General features: G+C 34.8%; 1 protein-coding gene across 1 annotated transcript in view; it reads right to left on the minus strand.

The window, feature by feature from the left end:
- LOC146157296 (prominin-1-A-like) overlaps window positions 1-13,624 on the minus strand; it is a 30,378-nt gene extending 16,754 nt beyond the window's left edge. Inside the window, exons 1-12 of the mRNA XM_083387627.1 lie at window positions 13,457-13,624; window positions 13,196-13,307; window positions 12,884-12,957; window positions 12,356-12,388; window positions 11,127-11,335; window positions 8,628-8,812; window positions 7,897-7,986; window positions 7,377-7,579; window positions 4,856-4,994; window positions 3,837-3,993; window positions 1,564-1,710; window positions 841-967 (exon numbers count right to left, since the gene is read on the minus strand). Coding sequence (XP_083243753.1) covers window positions 841-967; window positions 1,564-1,710; window positions 3,837-3,993; window positions 4,856-4,994; window positions 7,377-7,579; window positions 7,897-7,986; window positions 8,628-8,812; window positions 11,127-11,335; window positions 12,356-12,388; window positions 12,884-12,957; window positions 13,196-13,307; window positions 13,457-13,543 — 1,563 coding nt within the window. The 5' untranslated portion in view covers window positions 13,544-13,624. The remainder of the gene's footprint in view (window positions 1-840; window positions 968-1,563; window positions 1,711-3,836; window positions 3,994-4,855; window positions 4,995-7,376; window positions 7,580-7,896; window positions 7,987-8,627; window positions 8,813-11,126; window positions 11,336-12,355; window positions 12,389-12,883; window positions 12,958-13,195; window positions 13,308-13,456) is intronic.
- Between the last annotated feature and the right edge of the window lie 1,884 nt (window positions 13,625-15,508).

A 15,508-nucleotide genomic window follows, 5' to 3' on the forward strand; every position in this document is an offset into this window, starting at 1 on the left:
TTTGTTGGTTGGAGGCGCGCCTCCTTGGTTAAAGGAATTCAAATAGGACGAAGCAATCGAAAATCCCATTTTAGATTCACCTGTTCAGCATAACGAAACTAGTTCCGTTTTTTTTTTTCAACACAGCTATTTCCAATATTTGCTTTTAACGTTGCCCGTCAATTTTCACAGCAATGGTTCTATGTATATCATAATATTCTAAAATGGTGGAGTGGGCTGTTCCTTATCTCATAGTATGTGGTTGATATGTACAGTTATAGGTTGCTGATATATAAAGTAAAAAAACTAAGCTAAAACAATAAATATAAATAATTGTAGATGTTGGGCAAATGAATAAAGGTATAGGACTACATAAACAATAAGGCCATAACACTTATTAGGATTGTTGGATAAATAGACAACACTTAAGGCTTTAGAACCAAATATTCAAATTATTAACAAATCAGTCAGGACATAGACGCAAGATTAAATATACAATAATACATGCTTATATACCAAGAATATAGGACATAAATTGAAGAGCACTGGACAAATTATTGCAAATAATGCAAATTAATGCTGTTGGACAAAACAATCGAAATGTAAGATTCCCTGTAAGTGTGTGGAACAATGAATTATGGTATGAGGGAAAACATATAATAATCACACAGGCCAAACTCTGGTCGTAATGGGGTATAAACAGCGACGCAACAGACCAAAAAATCGACAAAATTGGCCAAAATATCGACACAATGCGCCAAAAAAAAGACAAAATGGGACAAAAATCGACACGATCGGTCAAAAATCGACACAATGGGACAAAATGGGCCAAAAATAAAAAAAGATGAACTGTGTATTTACCGCGAGTCCGGCGTAGGGTGTTTCCAGGTTCTGGCAGAGATAGCGTTCGCCGTGGCCGCCCACCGTGAAAGTAAGCGTGACCAAGATCATGAGAATCCAGGCGAAGATAAAGGAAAAGCCAACGCCCCTGCGAAACAAAGGAAGAAGTGACGTTCTATATTTAAACGCTTCAGCTCGAAAGTCGACTTTTCCGCGTTTCCCGCAACAGGACGGGGTGACGAGGCTATTTGTTCCGTTTCTATTTCCCGCCGAGGACTATTTAGCGTTTGGGAAATTCGAAATTTGTTTATGCTTTATAAATATAAATTGTATGGCATATCAGAAATAACTGTTCACATCTATAAATATGTAGAGTTTCAGGAACGCAAAATTTCCGAGTCAGTTTTTGCTTATTAACGACAGAACTTCGCATCTTATTCTTTACATGGTGTGGGATGAATATTTTAGCTTAACATTTTTTTATCCGTTTCAACGACTTTTTACGCGTTTTACACATCTATTAGTTGTCATTTTAATAAAAGTCCTGTGATATAATTGAAATTAAAAAAAAAAAGATTAAAACTGTTAAAGATAAGCTATGTTTACATTAAACCTACATATAAGAAAACAACACCCAACCTAAACTTACTTCAATTTTTAGTTTTCTCAAAAAAAAAAACACGGCAAGAAATTGACGAACGCCGTTTCACGAACAAACAAAAGACAAACAAAGGTTATTCTTACGCCATAATGAGTATCCCTCCGCAGTTGGTGGTGCACCCCCTGGCCGAGGGTTCGTTGGTGAATCCCCCGCACCCCATAAGGGTACCCACAAGGTAGCAGAAGCACACGAGGGCAACGATTGAACCGAGAACGATACCAGCCGCGTACCTGGGTAAGATATATAAAACAAGACTTGTTAACATTTTTTTTTATAAAATAAATAACTCGTTTTTGCAAAGTTCTTAAAGGATACGGATGAAATTTAAAAATTAACTGATGAATTTGAATGGTGTAGTTCAAGCTTTCAGTAAACGCAAAATTTCGAGAAATTGTGGGCGTGATGAGAAATAACGTGCGCAACTTTATAGTGAAGCGCAGCCTTGATTGATTTCCTAGAATTTTTTGAAAATTTACAACGTTTATTAGAGTATGTTAGAGCAAAGACGGGGGAAAGGGCGCCATGAAAGGTATTGAGCTTGTATAGAACACACACAGTTAGGCCTGGGCACGTTTTCATGCTGTGCACACTTGCCTGTGTTTCGACATGTCTGCCTTGCTTGCAAATAATCCCTTAATTAAACATATTTGCCTAATCCCCCGAAGCCGGCAAGTGTATTGAAAAATCGTTTTTTAATTGCTTGACTACTATCCTTGTGTAAATACACTGTTTTGGGGGAAATATTCAACACTTATAAGAGCCTGACACCATCAGCCCAAGCAAAACGCCTTCAAATGATTCAGCCGCAATGCAATAAGCTCATTTAACTAGTTCTTAAGCAGCCAAAAAGCCACACTTATATACAAAATTTACGCCAGTGTTAAATGTAGTAAAAATTCGTTTTTTTTCTTTTTTATTACTTAGCAAATACCTCGCAAAATAATAACCAAACACAAACGCGAGCAAGATATAAATAACGCCTTCGCAGAATTTTGGGGTATACCAAGCGTAATTTAACATCGAAAATCAATAAAAATTAATGATTACAGAATTTCCATCAATTTAATGAAATAAAATATCAGTTTATCATGTTTTGTAAATTAAGGTTGTTTGTTCGGTATGTGCTATGTATGTGCTGTGTATGTGCTGTGTATGCGCTTTCGGCCGGCATTTTCTCACGTTTCTCATTATGTACACACTCGGTTCCCTATACGATTTTGCCCTATACGGTTCCCTATACGAGACAACATAAAGACATACACACGACGTACTTCGGTTCGTGACGCGTGGAAAGTCGAACCTTGGGTTTAAGTGACGTCAGTCCCGCTTGGTCGTGAGCGTTTTTCAAACGCGTACAGGGATCGAAAACTTTTTTCGCAGTAAAAAGCCGTCAGGGGCATTCATGATTGAGTTTTTTGTAAAATGCGAGCGCGCCAGAGAGACTGCTGGTTTAAGACTGTACGACAGTTGTTTTCAAACTTTATAAAATTGCGGCACACTTAGGAAATTGTAAAATATTCGCGGTACAATTTCTACAAAACTGCATTATCATGGCTAAAAAGGTCATTAACTGATGGTCAAAGTATTGTCGAAACGTCTTTACTCTTTATTAAGATAATGACGATGTACTCGACCTTTTTGACTATGAGATTCAATATTAAGCCATATTACACATCCGGAGCTGTATTTGAACATCAGATCACTGCTCTACGCACTATTTTTTTTACTAGACAAAAAGTTATTATACAGGGTTTACCAATGTATTGATTGAACTAGTTACTTCACAAAAGGCTTTAGGGCAAGAGAGGGAATTTTTATAAAAGTTATACAAAAGTTAACTTTCTGGCCCTTTAGGTTGCTCGTGTTACGCAGACTAAAAAAAATCTGATTAGAACAGAATTTTACAAAACTTTTATAAGAGTGTATTTTTTCGGCCGTTTAACATGCTCATTGCTTATGTTACGCAAACTAAAAAGCATCTTGGTTGGAAGCACATTTTTAACAAATTTAGGTCGTTTCAGCTGTGTATGTTAGGAAAACTAAAAAAAAATTATTTTGATTGAACATCTTTTTACTCTGGCGACCAATCAGGTACAGATATAATTATTAATAACATCATTTTAACACAATACACGTCTTTTAGTAATTTCACTAAAACTACTAAAGCCATAATACTCAATAATTCGACATTTAGCTCTTGACAACCGTTTTGACAATAGCTAATATACACTGATGATGGCATGAGGTAATGTGTTGTAAATAGCGAAATATGGATTTTTGTCGAAATGGCATTAGTCTTTTTATAACAATTACCGTGTTTTGGACATAACAAAAAAAAGTTGTTTATGAAGGTTACCTGTATACGTCGTAAGGCTGGTAAACGTCAAAAACGTTGAAGATGGTGTTTGACAGTTCTGTAATCTGAGTCTTGATTTGCGTTATCTGGTCCAGGGGTAGGCTGTTTATTGAATCTTCCAAAGTCTTGTTCACGTCTTGCAAGGCGTCCAACATTTCTGAGCAAAAAATTAAAAATTAACGTTTTGCATAATTTTGGGTAAAAATATAATCAATTTTGAAAAATTAAAAAAAAAATTGAACGTTTTTTTTTTAAATTAAACGTTTTTGCTTTGTTTTGGGTAAAAATGTAATGGATTCTGAAAAATTAAAATTCAAAATAAATTGTCCTCATCAACACCGCTGTACCTGTTCAGCACCTGAAGGTGCTAAATAATGCTCTAATTATATAAACTTGGACTGACAACAGTTGCGTCCCACCTTTTATAAGTGATGTTTGAATTACTTCTCAGTCACACTAGCTAAGGATGCGACAAATTGCAAAGCCAAAAAGGTCGGGTAGATCGACATTAGTTAATGTGACCTCTGAAGATGACACAAGCTCTTTTGATGTCGATCTACTCGCCTTTTTTGGCTTTGCAATTTATTATACATTACAGAACCGTGCATTGTGTACCCAAACCGGTCAAAAATGTTTATAAAATTGGATAGATCTCACAAAATTAACTAAATTTAACGAACAATAAAAAATCCACCTACCGTTAAAAACAATTAAAATGCACTAAATCTATAAAGAATTGAATATCACTGAATTCCCCGAAATATTTTATAGTGCCTGAACATTGGCAGCTTACCTTTCACAAAACAAGTAAATTACAGTACAGGTCTTCACCATACATAAAAAAGGTTGAGAACCACTGTACCATTCAATTATTTTCAGAATATAGTAATGTAAGACCAAGGAGTTCTCGGAAACTCGGACCCTAGCTTAAAAACCCTTGAGTGTGATGTTACTTTTGTCAGCAGGATAAAAGCAAAACCTTGAAAAACTGGCCAGGATCGTCAAGTATTTGAGCTTACGTTTGGTTTGCTCTGCTGTGTTGTTCGTTACCAAGCCGGGAATATCGTTTATCTGTTTTTCCGCCTCGTCGATCGCTCCTGTGATGTCATAGGTCAAACTTTCCTCAACATTTTGAATTTGGCTGGACAGATCTTCAAGCTGGTAAACAATACACAGAGTCAGTCCTGTGCACACCTGGTAGCCTTCGGAAGGGTCACCCAACATTTTAATAGAAAGTAAGATAGCTGTAAGGACTTGGAGATTGCGGGCCAGGTAACTTAAATATTAAAGGACGTGGGCAGGATGGAAAATTTTACACTAGCCTTGAAAACCTTTGCATTAGCTTTGAAACTTAATTATTATTATTATAACACGAAAGAAACATAAAAAAAAGTATCAAAATATGAACTTCATGAAATTTTCGTTCAGTTTAAAATTTCATTAAAATTTAGCCAAGTTTTGTTTTCGTCATACATTTTTCATTTAGAAGTATGATTTCATCGTTTTCGGATAATTTACATGAATTTTTCAGCGAAAAAAGTGTTGTTTTTACTGCAGTCAAAGAAAAAAAAAGTTCTCATATTATAACTTGCAAACGTAATGTATTCCGGCCCGTTAAATAAAAAATGCTTTAGGGCTGGAAAATTTAGTTGCTTTTAACTATTAATTTACTATTAAAACAAAACTACGTAGAAAACACTTTGTAAGTAAAGTATCAATATCCGCATTTTGGAATCATTGTGGAAATATACCGTGGGCCAAAGGAATTAAACTGGTTGACCGATCTGGCCATTAGGTAATAGTTTGGTGACACCTTGTTTAAAGTTATGTGCAGTTAAAAGCGTCACATCTTTTTGACTGTCATTTTACTTGCCAATGCCAACAAATTTGTTTTGAGCAAAATAAACCAAACAGGCACAATCATAGTTAAATTTTCTGTCAGCTAACAAATAAACAATCTCCCAAGAATGCAAAGCTGTAACATAAGGCAAAAAACATCAAGCAACTTTTAATAGCTTGATAATAGATTGCAAAGCCAAAAAGGTTGAGTAAATCGACAGCATCTTGATTAAGACGTTTCGATACGAGCTTGTATCATCTTCAGTTAATGTGACTTGAATTGCTTCTAAGTCACATTAACTGAAGATGATACAAGCTCGTTTTGAAACGTCGTAATCAAGATGAAGACAACCTAATCGACCTTTTTGGCTTTGCAATTTATTATCAAGCTACATTACATATCCGTGCATAGTTTACCCAACTTTTAATAGTGTTTAATAATAATCGGAACACCAGAAAGAGGCATGCACAAATTCAAGCAAAGTGTTAGATGCATTCATTGTCATAGTGAACATCTGGCGTCTCTTAGCAACCAACTGAAATCAGTTGTCCATTAGGCAAATAGGTCAAAATGCAACAAAATTCAACAGTATATTTTTACAAGCATATGCTTTGCACATATTTATTAATCTGGGAGCAGAAATCATTAAAGAAAATATTTGTTAAAATAAAGTGCAGCCCGCAGTTTTCAAGAGCAATCCAAAACCCATTCCATCAAACCTGTTGGGAAATTTCTGATGCTGTCTATATTTTGTGATGTAAAGAATAGATAGTCAGCTGTATACTTCAGGTATACATGCCATTATTATTCAAACAACCTTGTAAATCTCTACTGCAATATTTTGAAATATTAGAACAGTGTAACAAAACAAACATTCTAAATTAAGGTCAATGTGTTGTGTAATGTAAACTTAAAACAAAACAACCATCAGACTTGTTATTATTTAAAGCAATATTTTTTTCATGATGGTTTTTTAGTAAAAACATTGTGTTGATCATTATGCACACATGTCGTTTACACAACAAAAAATCTGTATAATCCACTACAAAACCAGCTACAATATTACTACAAAACCGCTACAATATAACTACAAAACAACTGCAAATATATAGTTTCAATTTGTTACATTTATTCATGGTAGGGGTTCTTAGACTTTTTCAAATTGAAATCTTAGATCGATAAGTTCATTCCATTTTACAAATGACCAACCATGATTTAGGGATTCGTGGACCCCCTAAACCAGTGTTTTTTAACCTTTTTTAGTTCGCGACCCACTTTTAATGCAAGTTTTATAGTGCAACCCACAATGAGATAAGACCAAACAAATGAACAATAAATTATTGAGGAAATAAGATTAACATTTACATAAAACCTGCATCTTTACTACAGGTGTGCATACTAAAATAGTTAATGCGACACAACACATCTAATTGTTAAGTATCTTTTACATTGATGCACAAATGTCACTTAATGATAATGCAATAATTTCCCGATCCAATAGAAAACTGTAACATTTAGAAATGCTTTGCGACCCACCTGAAATAGACCCACTGGTTGGGAAGCACTGCCCTAAACTATATTACATACACCCAAGAGGTTCACGGACCCCAGTTTAAGAAACCCTCACCTATAGTTATTACTAAAAGAGTGATTCAAAATATATATAGTCCATGAAAAAATTATCCTAAACTATTGCTTACCGCGCCAAAGTCCCCTCCGAGAGTCAACTTATTTGCATCATCACGGGTATCAGCACAACTACCTGTGCAAGCAGGATCGCTCAGAGTAGCTGTAATATTATCTCTCACTGTTTTCAAATCTTTTTCAATAGAACCAACGCTGGAATTTATAACTTTTGTGGCGTTGTCCACAGCTTCCAACTGTTGCAGTGTGCTGTCAGCCACTGTAAAATAACATATGTATTTGTAAGTGTTCAAAAACAGCACAGAACAGCACACAAGCATTTAAAGCAGTCAGTCTTAAACCAATTTTAACGGTCAAGGGTCGTCGTAAAATTGTTAGAGATGGCAGCAAAAATTTACTGCACAAAACAAGGAGAATTAGACAACCTGCTGTTTTTGATACAAAATTAGCAAATATTTTTAATTATTAACCAAGATTACAATTAGGCCTTCATGGACCCCCTAAAATTAGTCAACGAGCCTTCAAGGTCCATATACCCCAGTTTAGGTATCCCTAATCTAAAGGTTTATCACTTACAGCTTGACAGTTCTCTCAGCTGGACAAAAGAGGGTTCAGCTTGTGCCAGAAAGTCATCTCGAATTGGACCTCCAACCTTTTCACCGACATCTGGATAAAATGGACAAAAATGTTATAAACAACAATACGTATTACTAACAAAAGTGACTATGTCTTACATACACAGTGTCATTTATAATTGAAGTAACATTTTTAATGGTTGCCTAAATAAAAGCATACAAGTGTTTCAAATGGAAATATAAGGTTATGAACAAAGTAAAAGGGGCTAAAAGATCGGAGATGTTTGATTACAAAAAAATGTTGAAATAATGCAAGACAAAATCGATCCGTTTTTTTCATCCCAGATTTTTTATGTACAAACTAAAATATAATTTAAGGATTGTGGGTAGGGAAAAGCTTCTTATGTTGAACTGAATAAAATCCATACATTGTTTAGCTAATGCGGCACAACACTTCGCACTTTCAGTATAACATATTTGCCTTTGTTAAGATACAGTTTAAAATTGGAGATATTAAAGCCAGATTGTAATATAACTGATATTCTAAAATGAACAGCAAATTAAACTTGACAGTTTTCTGTGATATCATCCAACATGGCTGCAGCTGATTTTTCAGGAACTAACAATAAGGCAATTAAAAATAAAATAAATTTATCACTAAAAATTTGCATTTCACAGTGGTAAAGAAGGCTGGAAAACAGCCCTTCAACAAAACTGAAGAGTGCTGCTTACCGTTTATGTCCTTGGTAAGATTTCTCTCCAGTTTGCTATACTCGGAGATCACTTGGTCAAACTGCTGTGGCACGTTGTCCAGGTATTTTATGGCGTCGTTCAAAGATTGGTTTGACTTTTGCGGAATGATGTCGACCACTTGCGTCACCCACTCATTGGTCAGAAAAACAAAAATGCAAGGCACGCTGTAAAAAAATAAAGTTTATTTAATTAGAAGGGTTGATGTGTCAGCTGTAGGAGTTAAAAAATCAGTGAAAATAAAATTGCTTGTTGTAGTGATAGGACTAGTAAAATTTAAAGACAAGAAAATTAGTTATATATATGCCAATAAAATCATTTTTTTGGATAATAAACTACACTTCAGATTAAGCCATCATGTCAGATGAATTTTTTAGAATAAAAGTTGTATTTTGATGTAATTTAACATATAGATGAGAAAATGTATTAGATGGAAAAAGATTATACAATTCTCACAAAGGGTCTACATAAAACAGTAACAAAGAGAGATCTTGCTTGCTAACACAATGTTGTAGAAAAATTGCATTATAAGAAAACAACAGCAAGACAGCGCAGACTACAGTTTCCCAACCGACCAATTACACAAATTCTCAAGTGCCGAAAGGAAGTGTTGGGTTTCACGAAACTGCCAATTGATGCACAAATGCAACATAGTTTAACTGATGTAACAGTGCATGTATGCCGCTATCTGCCAATAACCAACACAACTACCATTGGGTCAAAACATTTTTTTTGTGAAAAATGTGCTACAGGCAGGGGTGGGTTAAGATCAGGGACTTGAATAAAGATTAAAAATAGCAACCCACTTCCTTTATTTTAGCTAGCTCGCCATGTGATGGATTACATTGAGTGCTTTCTGGTTTTTAAGCTACCTACTTTGTATAATTTGCAACTTTTTGAAAGTTGTTTAATCATAAAAATAAAAATCGGTTTCACCTTTTATAAAAAATTGCGTTTTTAGCAGATCAAATAATGAATATAAATTCAAGTGTAAAATACAACTAAGTTAAAGAACATATTTTTCAGAGATATATTATGCTTGATCATAAGCTGGAGAGACAGACAACTGTCACTACCTAGAGAAATAAATCAATGTGTGTTAAATAGGTTAATCCAGCACTATGATAGAGGGTTAAGATGTAAATCAGGGGCAGATGCACAATGACATATGGAATGCATCTAAGAACCACTTTACATCATGTAAGAAGGATTAGGGACAATGCATTGCCTTGCCAGGCCATACAACATAGCAATTGGTTTAGTGTATTGTACAGTGTGAGTTTTTCTGCCAAGATTCAAACGTATAGCGTCCAACCAAGCTTTTTCATAGTTTAATGCAACAGGCTACTATGAACTACATCATCAACTTCCTGTAAATAAGCCAACCAAATTCATTCAATGCAAAAATGTGTTATGTTGAAATACTGTTTGTAATAGTCAGTCGTTATGCTCTAATACCAAAAAGCTGTGGATTTTTTTCTTTAAAACAAAAATTTCTGACCAAAATGTTTAAGTAATTTAATTTATTGAAAAACTAACAGAAAACTATGATTTCCAAATAATTATGTTAAAGAAATAATAAAAATGAAAAAGGAAATTTTTAAACTTAAATGGAGATTGGTAGCAATAACCAACATAACAGAATATTTCTCCAGCAAATTCTGTCATAATAAAATTTGGCCCGAGATTAGTTGCCTTAACAAACATGTTTGCCCTGGCTCCTAAGCCATGTTTACACACTTGAATGGCCAAGCACAAAGGTACAAAATAAATTTGCTTGCGGCGAGACTTTCATTTCCAACAAAGCGTAAACCAACATTTTATTTCGGCGCCAATAAAATGGCCTGAACGAAAAGACTTAAGGGCTGAAGACATTGTCACGACATGGCTGTTTGTGTTACTAGGGCAGGAAAACTAGCTGCCAAACAAAGGCAATAGACCTCCTTGAATATAATTGGGCTGTTGCCGCAAATTGAGTTGTTAAATTTTTGTCACTATCTTTTCCGTACCCATTTTTACTTTTTAACAAAATTTACGGCAATAATAACTAGATGTACTGAAACCTCATATTTACCAAGAAAACTTTTTTGGGTGACAACATGCTAAAATGGAACAGCAAAAAAAGCTGAGAATTGTACTCATGAATAATGACAACAAACAAAGTATTAAACGCAATTTAAAATAAAGCAAACATTTTCACAGATTTTATTAAGTATACATAAGTATATACCAGACAAAGTAGGCCTTGTATTATCCATAGTTTTATCCGCAGTCACCATAATAGAGACGCATCCACATGGGTAATACTGTAATCAGCCCAGCTGAAGAGGTACTGACCGATTAGGGCATACTTATAAGTTATAATACATCGGTGCCTTTGGAAAGGGTATTACTGAAATCAGTTGGTCTAATCAGGATTGGAGTGTAAGTTCGGAAGCTTTCCAAATGTACCTGATATTTATAAAAATTTATGGCACTTACAAGATAAATATGGTGATGATGAGCTGTGTTCCGCAGAGGCAATGTCTCCACTTGCTACGCGCCCTTCTCTTGGTTTGTATCATTTCCCCGCCGCAGTTGTTGCAGCAAGTCCGGCAACAACACATGATGGCAGCAACGAGTGGAACAAAGAGAATAAAAAGCAGACCGGCGCAAAGACACACCATGTAGCCGACTTCGAAGGATGCAAGCTGAAAAGTTACACAATTTTTAGTTAGTGATAGTATACCTAGGCTGGTCGAAGAAATTGGAATGTCTAATTGTTGAATAGAATTAAATTTACATATCTAAGGCGATCCACATATGGATACAATATGGGCCGAAAACCAATAGGAGACAACAATATTGGCTAGAAACTAATAGGAGATAAGGATGTTAAAAGCATTCTGTTCATTTTAAACCTTATGCAAAACTATGTTGGTACTGTGATGCATGAAACTTACATATAATAATGAAACAAAAGTGCCTTAGGTATGTGTTCATCTAAAAAAGAAGCATTTAAAATGACAAACTTTTAGTTGAACCTGTCTTTCGCCCTTTAAACACCAACATTCAGTAATTGCATTTCAAATCTATTTAGATTAGTGGAGAAGAGACAAAATTTAAAGACAACAGGGCGTTTTTTCATGACAACCCAGAAATCATTGCTCTACATTTCCAGTCATCTACCAAGGGGATAAAGACAATTTTTTTAGTTTAACATTTAATAACAAAGAAAATACCGTAAGCATAAAAACAGGCTTACATTAGTTAGTGTTTTGGGCACTAAATGCAGTTTAATTGAAAAATATGAATAAGCAGTCCAGTTATACACAAAACACTATAACAGGAAAAGATAATGTTTATATCAGCACTAAAAATAGATTTTTTATTTTTCATTTTTCTTTTATTTTATGGTAATTTGTCCACGACTACTCACCACCAACATTGCTCATAAATACCATTATGATTTAGGTGGAGTCCATTTACAGACCTTGGATAGAATTTTAGGCTTAGCATAGCAATCAGTACAACATGTGACATTACCAAACAGCAGACTGACACCAACTTGCTAAAAAAGGTTATACAAATAAATAGCACTCCTAACACGACAGTGCTGGACTCACCACTGACAAATGGCAACTTTAAATGACATAAACATGACATGAATACTACAACACAGGTTGACAGACAACAACTGGGTGAACTAAATGGGCAGAAATACACAGTACCTTGTATCCGATATATAGTCGATTTGGAAGCTCCTGCTACATAGTGGGTTGTGAAATAATTGTTATTGTTGAAATAAAATAAGTTCTTAAAAGTCCTTCATTACAGAAACAGTATTGAAAAAGTGATTAGAATATAAAGCTGATTTTAAAATTTTGAAGAGCTGTAACACAAAAATTGCTTGAGGCATGTTGCCAATTATTGCATAAATCGCTAACCATACAACCTTATGCATAAAATGAAATTAAAGATTGGTACAATGCCTAACACATTTCATAGTCCAGAAAAAAACTAAGGCCAGCCATATGACAACTGTGTATGTACAATACATAAAATAGAAAGGAAGGTTATATGATTGAAAAACAATTTATTTGAAAGTAAATTTGTTGACCTGGTGCTGGAATTGGTGCAACTTGTGTTATTTTATCTGGGCGTGTGCTGATTGTAAGACACTCGCACGACTAGGAAATGCAAATTTTAATTCAATACCAACCCTGTTCTATATAAAATATTAGCAACATCAAACTTACTGTTTGCCATTGGTCTAGCAGATCTTGCAGAAAGTCACCACTGTTAATATTCACTGCTAATCCGTATATGAAATCTATTAAGAAAAAAAAAACAATAAAAATTTAAGGCAAACAATATACACCTGCTTATATGGAGTATTTTGGTGGAATTAACACATAAAAGCTGGCAATACTATAACTTTGGTTTAAGTGGGACTCATGTAACAATACAAAATATCTTATGGACGAAATCAACAAGCACAAAAATGTTACTTTCAAAAACAATATTTAAAAAAATAGTTTTTTTAATTTAAGATTGTAGTAATGTGCTACCTTCTATCACATAAAATGGTTGAAATACAACATCTACAAATCCCCTTGTCATAACAAACAAGTGACTTAATGAAACAACAGATATTTCCACATTGACGTCTTCATACTCTGCCTGCAAATAAACCAAATAGTTATTGCAAAACTTTAGATCTATACAACTTATCATCAAAGTGGGTCAAGACTAACTTGTGATATGCTTAGAAAAACATGCTAGCACTACTTTTTACAAAAGCAGTTCATATATATATTTATGAAATTTACCTGCGTCAGATTGGGGTATGTGTAGCATGTTGATTCATAGGCAAAACAGGACATAAGCGCGAGAAAAATAATAAATTTAAGACCCATGTTGCGTTTTAAAATATTTAAAAATAAATTATCACTGCACAAATCTGTAACAAAGCAAGAGCAATTGACAGATAAGGCTCTTTTAATTTTTAACATAAAAGTGGTAAGTAATCCAAATTTGTAAAATTGTGCATGTATAGTTGAACTACCACTGCACTTGTTTATCAATTCTAAACAAATCACTAAAGATAGACAAATTTTCCCTCTGTGCTAATATATATTTTATGTCATTGGCTTATAGATTTCTAGAAAAGAAAAAGGGGTTAAATTATGAAAAAAAAAACACAACACTGAAGAACTAAACAAAAAACACTGTCCCTGAAAGCACCTGAACTCAGCATTTTTACATCAACATGAATCCTTATGTTTCGTTTTAGAAACTACAGGACACAAAATGAAAAAAATCTGTGCTTAAACAATCAATAAAATATATACATTGTTCTTTAAGGTAATAGAAAGATTTAATTCAATTGTATCCTGCATATAAATCACTGATATCATAATTAAACCGACTCTGTAATGCTCTGATTAAAATCTATCTTTCCAATTTATTACTGCGATACTACGAAAAATATAGTTTAAAAGTTTACACTAAAATCCCCTATCAGAAATAGGCCTAAAGTTAAGGCCAAAGTAGCCAGTTATAAGCAAAGGCATTTCGTACAGAAGAGAACGGCTCTTCACGTTTCTTGAGTCTTCACCACTTCCATAGATTGAAGTTTCACGGAGAAATTAATCACTTCGACGCCAGCTACTCATGCGTAAAGTCATCAACAACTGAATATTGTTTCTATTTGAAGATTGCGCATTGACGTCACTTAAAGCGAATGACGTATTTGGCTAAGTTTCCGGACTATGAGGTGTATAACATGTGACCATGGGCAAGTAAGGTTAGAAGTTTTTCTTTAAAAAAAAAACTTATTTTATCATTAAATTAATATCGGTGAAACACCTTTGTTAACCTGAAAATAAAATTAAGCAATAGGTTGTTTATCTGAACTGCTGACAATTGTTCAAATAGTTTCCTTGCTAACCAAAAACAGAACTAACACATCGTTTTTTAAAGCACTGCATATGGTCTACCAGCAAGCTACTAGCAGCTTTTCGGAAAACCTATACGTAGAACTGAACTGGAATTAGGAACCAGACAATTGTCGCTGCTTATCTCCGTTCATTTACCAATAACAAGCCAGCAAATCGTGCTCCCATTCTTCAACAACTGGCATCATCTTGGGAAGCTTACGTTTTCGAGAAAAAGGCAGCTCGACCAACGAAACAACCACGGGTGTTTTCCGGAATTGCGAATTTGCATGGTGCTATATAGAGAAAGGCGATGTCAATAGAATTCAGTAATACCTGAGCTACTAAACGTTTACGCTATCTGGGCTATCCAGTAAGTGTACGTCACTGTCTCGCTTGGCGCTGATGTGTCTGAAACCTATAATGTCATGCCAAGTCAGGCGCACTCGCATAACCAATTATGACGTAACTGTTAAAATCACAGCAGCAGTCCAACCAATTCCGCGACCAAAAATTGAGTTTTCGCGCTTAGGCTAAGCTGGCTTTGAATAAAAAAAAAAATGCTGATCTGAGAATAAACCTACCAACTGAGCTGACTGTAACTTAAATAAGGGTTAAAAGTTACACTGTGAGACGTAAAAGTGTTCGATTCTGAATGTAGCCTAATTCATAACCATTCTTTTCTACAACTAATTCGTTAGGCTGTGCCCACCAGCGTGACATACAAAGCCTTAATCATCCAGGTAATTGTGCCGATTAGTCACACGTCTCGTAAGTGGCCAATTACCTTTCAATTCTGTCAACTGGGTTGAGAAAAACGCGTAACGTGGCAAATTGTACGGCTTAAAAAAGAAATCCCAGCGTGCTTGAAATCACAACCGAAGCGAAATAGTCAGGCCGCGAAAAAACATAACTGCCCCGCAGTTGGCTAGCACTGTATTTGCT

The sequence above is a fragment of the Ascidiella aspersa genome, chromosome 4 (genome assembly GCF_963924565.1).
Source record: "Ascidiella aspersa chromosome 4, kaAscAspe10.2, whole genome shotgun sequence".
In the NCBI taxonomy this organism is placed as follows: domain Eukaryota; kingdom Metazoa; phylum Chordata; class Ascidiacea; order Phlebobranchia; family Ascidiidae; genus Ascidiella; species Ascidiella aspersa.